Source organism: Myxine glutinosa, unplaced genomic scaffold (genome assembly GCF_964187855.1).
Source record: "Myxine glutinosa unplaced genomic scaffold, kmMyxGlut1.1 SCAFFOLD_3059, whole genome shotgun sequence".
In the NCBI taxonomy this organism is placed as follows: Eukaryota; Metazoa; Chordata; class Myxini; order Myxiniformes; family Myxinidae; genus Myxine; species Myxine glutinosa.
The window spans coordinates 45,336-51,335 of record NW_027619152.1 but is presented as its reverse complement, the minus strand read 5'-3'; the positions used below and the strand labels follow the sequence as shown (position 1 = coordinate 51,335).

Sequence of the window (6,000 nt, the reverse complement as noted above, 5' to 3'; positions counted from 1 at the left end):
AGTTCGGATTGGAGGGGGTGAGAAGAGGGAGGGGAAGGAGTGTGAGTCTGGAGGGGAAGGGTTGGGGTGTGAGTCCGGTGAGGAAGGGATGTGGTCAAAGTCTGTGTGGTAGAAGAAGGGAGGAGTGGGGTGTGGTGTGCTGGGAGGAACAGGAGGAGGAGGAATATGTAGTGTGGAATGAGGGAAGGGAAAATGGTGGGAGGGAGGGACCTTGCGTTGCCTGGCAACACCGGTAGCTTTGCTCGTTTTAAATAAAGGTGTGCCTTGTGCTAAGTGTTGTTTTACCAAATATAATTTGACATCCACCTTGCAGATGGGGGCACTTTAGCACCATATATTACATCAATGCGGTATAAATATTGGTTTGCAAACTTTTCTTTTTTTGGTCATTTGTTTGGACAGCCTAACACGTCCATGCAGTGTATTTCTCTTTCTATTACTCTACAAACTTACATGCTGTATTTTTGAGTGTTGTTTATTTTGCAGGAGCAAATAGAAAAGAAAACCAAGATATCCATTCCAAACTCCCAGGTAACCAGGGTTGTGACCTTTCATGCCGGATTTATCAGAGTTTGGTTTGCATGTTGTACTCCTGTCCATGAACTGAATCTCTCAATTATCTCCACTTATTTGCACTCTTTGTACGTGGATTGCATGATCATCGTTTTTGTTGTACTTGTTTATATGTGCCGCTTTTTGAAGGAGATCATTGGCGTCATTATTAACAAATATACCTGTGTGTTGTTTAAGAGATAGAGATGGAGATGAAGTCTCATCCCCTCTTTCCACGAGTACACACACCATATTGGTTTGAGATCAGCCTAAAACTGGAGGAATTTACAATCCATTGGAAATTATGTGCATTCCAAATGATTAATAAAATAATCTCTGCTATAAAAGAGCAACTACAAGTGCCCCTGCTTTACTTAGTTGTCAGTGTTGCTATGAGGAACCAATTTATTCGACGTATCTGATTTTGCAAAGAGTGTTTGGTGTTTACTGTATTTTTGTTTAGTAGTTCTGTACTCCCAAATTGAGCTGAAATTTTCAAAGGAAAGGATGACAGCAAGTCAATACTGTTTGGGAGTATGAATGTGAATAAGGCAAGTCAATATGCATTTTATGTGCTGCACCAATAACATGTGTGTTCCTGTTCACTGACAAACTGTAAATGTTTAAACCATGAAAGTTAATCTCCAAAAATAAAATAAATAGAATATAACAATTTCTTCGTCCACATCACCTTTCAAGGTGCTGGGCCGATGGAAGCACCTTCAAGGGCCAGTCTTTCCCACTCTTGCCTCCAGCACTTCATGCAAGCATTGTACAGCCATCTCATATCATCCCCCTTCCTGATCCATGTTTATTACTTCCAATAACCCTTTCTTAGCCATCGCTCTTGCTTGCGAGTTTGTATTCGCACGCTCGCTCGCGCTCTTCTCTCGCGCGCTTTCTTCTCTCGCACGCTCTTCCCTCTCGTGCACTCTTCCCTCTCGCGCGCTCTCTTCCCTCTCGTGTGCTCTCCTCTCCTCTCTCGCGCTCTCCTCTCTCTCGCGCTCTCTCTCTCTCGCCGCGCTCTCCTCTCTCTTGCGCTCACCTCTCTCTCTCACGCGCGCTCCTCTCTCTCGTGCTCTCCTCTCTCTCGCACGCTGTCTCTCTCTCTCTCTCTCTCTCTCTCTCTCTCTCTCTCTCTCTTCCTCTCCCTCTCCCTCTCTCCTCTCTCTCTCTCTCCGCTCTCTCTCCTCTCTCTCTCTCTCCTCTCTCTCCTCTCTCTCTCTCTCTCTCTCTCTCTCTCTCTCTCTATCCTCTCTCTCTCTCTCCTCTCTCTCTCTCTCCTCTCTCTCTCTCTCCTCTCTCTCTCTCTCCTCTCTCTCTCTCTCCTCTCTCTCATGCTCTACCTTTTCTTTGATACGCACTGTGTGTGTATATATATATTATAGTAATATATATATATATATATATATATATATATATTACAGTATATATATATATATATATATTATATATATATTAATATATATATATTTCTATTTCTATATATACTAGCCGAAACCCGTGGAACTTCCACAGAAGGGAGGATGTGGTGTATGGATAGAGTGTACCATTATGGGTGGCATAGGGGATTTGCTTGTCCGAGTAAGAGTTAGGAAGAAAGATGAGAATGAAGAGTGCGTATATGAACAACGATCCCCGACACCGGCACAAATGCATGCTCTGGATTGTCCACTCAGTGGACGGCTTGCTTTCGCCTTCGCCTGTCCAATCAGCGGACGGCTTGCTTCGCCTTCGCCCAGCAGACGCCAATACGATGGCGTCGTATCGGCAGTTAATCGGATGCTTTTTGGGCCCCAACGTCGGCGAATTCAGATTTTTCGAGTATGGCTGTACATGATAAACAAAGAGCGCGGTTCGTAGATCGTAAATCCATTAGTGCCGTGGGCATCGGGTCACTGGGTGCGGCGTAAAAGGGATAACAAAGTCGAGTCCTTAACGCTATTATTATATAGATATAGATTTATATTTATATATATATAGTTTTTCTTTTTTCTTTTTCTTTTTTTCTTCTTTTTTCTTTCTTCGTATACAGAATCGAGGCTCGTGAAAGAGCTAACATTTATCACACAAACATATCAAACAGACAAACAAAATATATAAAAAGAGGGAGCGGTAGACAAGATGGGGAGAGAAGGGGGAAGCACACAAACACCATTTGAGAGCAGGGACATCGGGAGATGTGTGGGAGGGAGAGGGCTTTGGGGGAGGCGGCGTGGCAATGGGGGGGGGGGGGGGGGGGGGGGAGAAGGAGAAGTATAAAACACAAGCACACCAAGGACTTCCAGGAAAGAGGTTGGTTTTTCAAAAAAGTGGATTTGGGGTGAAATTAGCGGGGGTAGAAAAGATCAAGGTTTTGGATGGGGGAAGATAAGAGATGGTGGTGAACAGCTGTTTTAAAGACCTGGAGGGAGGAGTGGGATTGAAGAGAGTGAGGGAGTTTGTTCCAGAGGCGGAGAAAAGAGGAGTGAAGGTGAGCAGAGAGTCTTGATTTTGGCAGTTTAACCATAAGAGGGTTGCAGGCAGATCTTGTGTGACCTCTAGGAATATTTGGGGGACAGAGCCAGAGAGAGCTGGGGGAGCAAGGCTGGAGAGGAGTCGGTAGAAGACGGAAAGACCACCAACCTGCCTGTGGTGAGTGAGTGAAAGGCCCTCAGAGTTAGCTTCAGAATCATTGGAATCTCCTGCGATGAACGCTTTGGTTTCAACAGCGTGAAGACGTGCTCGGTGTGAGGCAGGAGCACCAGCCCAGAGGGAGAGAGCAGTATTCGATTGAGCTGCAGATGAAAGCCTTGTATGTGGTGAGGAGCTCAGGTGTGCTAAGGAAGGACTTCGCACGACGGAGGATGCCCAGTCGGAGACTGGCTTTGGAGGCCAGATTTGAAATGTGGTTTCTCCAGGAAAGATCATGGCAGATAGTGAGACCCAAAAGCTTGAGTGACAGAACTTCTTGGAGAGGATTATTCAGAAAGTGGATGGGAGGGTTGTCCAGTCGGTCTTTTCGGAGAGCCATTGTAAGAGTGTGAGATTTGTCAGGATTGAAAGACATGTTCCACTTGTTTGCCCAGTCTGTGATTTTGTCCAGGTCTGCAGAGAGTGAGGAGGATGCAGACTGCCGATCTGAGGGATGAAAATAGATGTGTATATATATATATATATATATATATATATATATATATATATATATATATATATATATACACTGTATATATATATATACAGTGGAACCTTGACTTACGAGTTTAATTCGTTCTGTGACCGAGCTCGTAACTCAATTTGCTCGTTTCTCAAATTAAATTTCCCCATTAAAATGCATTGAAATGCTATTAATCCGTTCCAGCCCGCCAAAAACCACACCAATTTTTTTTTTAAATATACAGTATATATAAAAATATCTCGCGCTTTATATTTCACCTGTATGCAGCATACAAGTTGGCAGGATGGCCTGGACTGGAGGTACGCACACTTGACTCTAAACTGTCCAGCCTGGGTTTGAATCCCGACCCAGCTATAACCTGTCATGGGTGAATCACAGGCAGGGTGATTCATCAATGTGTGTACCGCGAAACTGGGCGCCCCGTTTGCGTCCCATTAGTTGTTGGATGTTAAGGATCTCACCGTGTTTTCCACAAAGAGAAGGCGAGCTATCGCCGGCACTCTGAACAAGTTGTGGCCTGGCATGCTCTTCTCCTCTGCCGTTATATACGTCCTCCTCGGCATCTTTTTCCAGAAGAGCCGTGTCTCGTCACAGTTGAAGATTTGCTGGGGGATGTATCGTTCGGCTTCTATCAGTTTTTTTTTTTTTTTTTTTTTTTTTTTTTTGTATACAAGATCGAGGCTCGTGAAAGAGCGAACATTAATCACACAGAAAGACAAACCGACACATAAAACATATAACATCGGGAGCGGTAGACAAGATGGGGAGAGAGGGGGAAGGACACAAACACAACATTTGAGAGCAGGGACCGAGAGACATGGAGACATCGAGAGATCTGAGAGAGGGCGAGGGCTTTGGGGGGGGGGGGGGGCATGGGAAGGGGGCGGTGGGAGAGGTATAAAACATATGGACACTGCCAGGACTTCCAGGAAAGAAGTTGGAATTTCAAACAAGGTGGATCTGGGGTGAATTAGCGGGGGTAGAAAAGATCAAGGTTTTGGATGGGGGAAGATAAGAGATGGTGGTGAACAGCTGTTTTAAAGACCTGGAGGGAGGAGTGGGATTGAAGGGAGTGAGGGAGTTTGTTCCAGAGGCGGGAGAAAAGAGGAATGAAAGAGTGAAGGTGAGCAGAGAGCCGAGATTTCGGCAGTTTAACCATCAGAGGGTTGCTGGCAGATCTTGTGCGACCTGTAGGAATATTTGGGGGACAGAGCACAGAGAGAGCTGGGGGTGCAAGGCCGGAGAGGAGTCGGTAGAAGACAGAAAGACCACCTACCTGCCTGCGGTGAGTGAGTGAAAGGCCCTCAGAGATAGCTTCATCGCGGGAGATTCCAATAATTCTGAAAGCTTTGGTTTCAACAGCGTGAAGCCGAGCTAGGTGTGAGGCAGGAGCACCGGCCCATAGGGGAGAACAGTATTCCATTGAGCTGCGGATGAAAGCCTTGTATGTGGTGAGGAGCTCAGGTGTGCCGAGGAAGGACTTCGCACGACGGAGGATGCCCAGTCGGCGACTGGCTTTGGAGGCCAGCTTGGAAATGTGGTTTTCCCAAGAAAGATCATGGCAGATAGTGAGACCCAAAATCTTGAGCGACAGAACTTCTTGGAGAGGATTGTTGAGAAAGTAGATGGGAGGGTTGTCCAGTCGATCTTTTCGGAGGGACATAGTAAGAGTGTGAGATTTGTCAGGATTGAAAGACATGTTCCACTTGTTTGACCAGTCTGTGATTTTGTCCAGGTCTTCAGAGAGTGAGGAGGCAGCAGACTGCCGATCTGAGGGAAGAGGAATGGAGCGGCAGAGAGTGGAGTCATCAGCAAAGAGATAGAGAGGATTTTCGAGAGAGTCAGAGAGATCATTGATGAAGACCAGAAAAAGCACGGGGCCCAGAACACTGCCTTGGGGAACTCCAGCCTGAACAGGAAGAGGAGATGAGAGAAACCCATTCAGGGCCACACGTTGACGACGACTAGAGAGGAAGTCCGCCAGCCATGCGTGGAGATTTCCATGGATACCAAAGGAGGAGAGTTTGGTGAGCAGAGCGGGGTGCCAGACCGTGTCGAAGGCACGTGATATGTCGAGGGAGACAGCTCTAATTTCCTGTTTGGCATTGAGGACCTCCATCCATTGTTGAGACAGCAGAAGCAGCATGTCCAGAGTAGAGTGACCTGGTCTGAAACCAAATTGATGATCAGAGATCAAGCCATTGGAGAAGAGGAAAGATTTCATATCCGAAGCAATGATGGATTCCATGACTTTGCTGATAATTGGGAGAAGGCTGATTGGTCTGTAGTTG

The 6,000-nt window shown here is 46.2% G+C and overlaps 1 protein-coding gene across 1 annotated transcript in view; it reads left to right on the top strand.

Moving 5' to 3' along the window:
- Positions 1 to 486: 486 nt before the first annotated feature.
- LOC137415277 (uncharacterized) overlaps positions 487 to 6,000 on the top strand; it is a gene marked incomplete at its 5' end in the record, with an annotated part of 43,633 nt that continues 38,119 nt past the window's right edge. Inside the window, 1 exon segment of the mRNA XM_078769553.1 lies at positions 487 to 531. Coding sequence (XP_078625679.1) covers positions 487 to 531 — 45 coding nt within the window.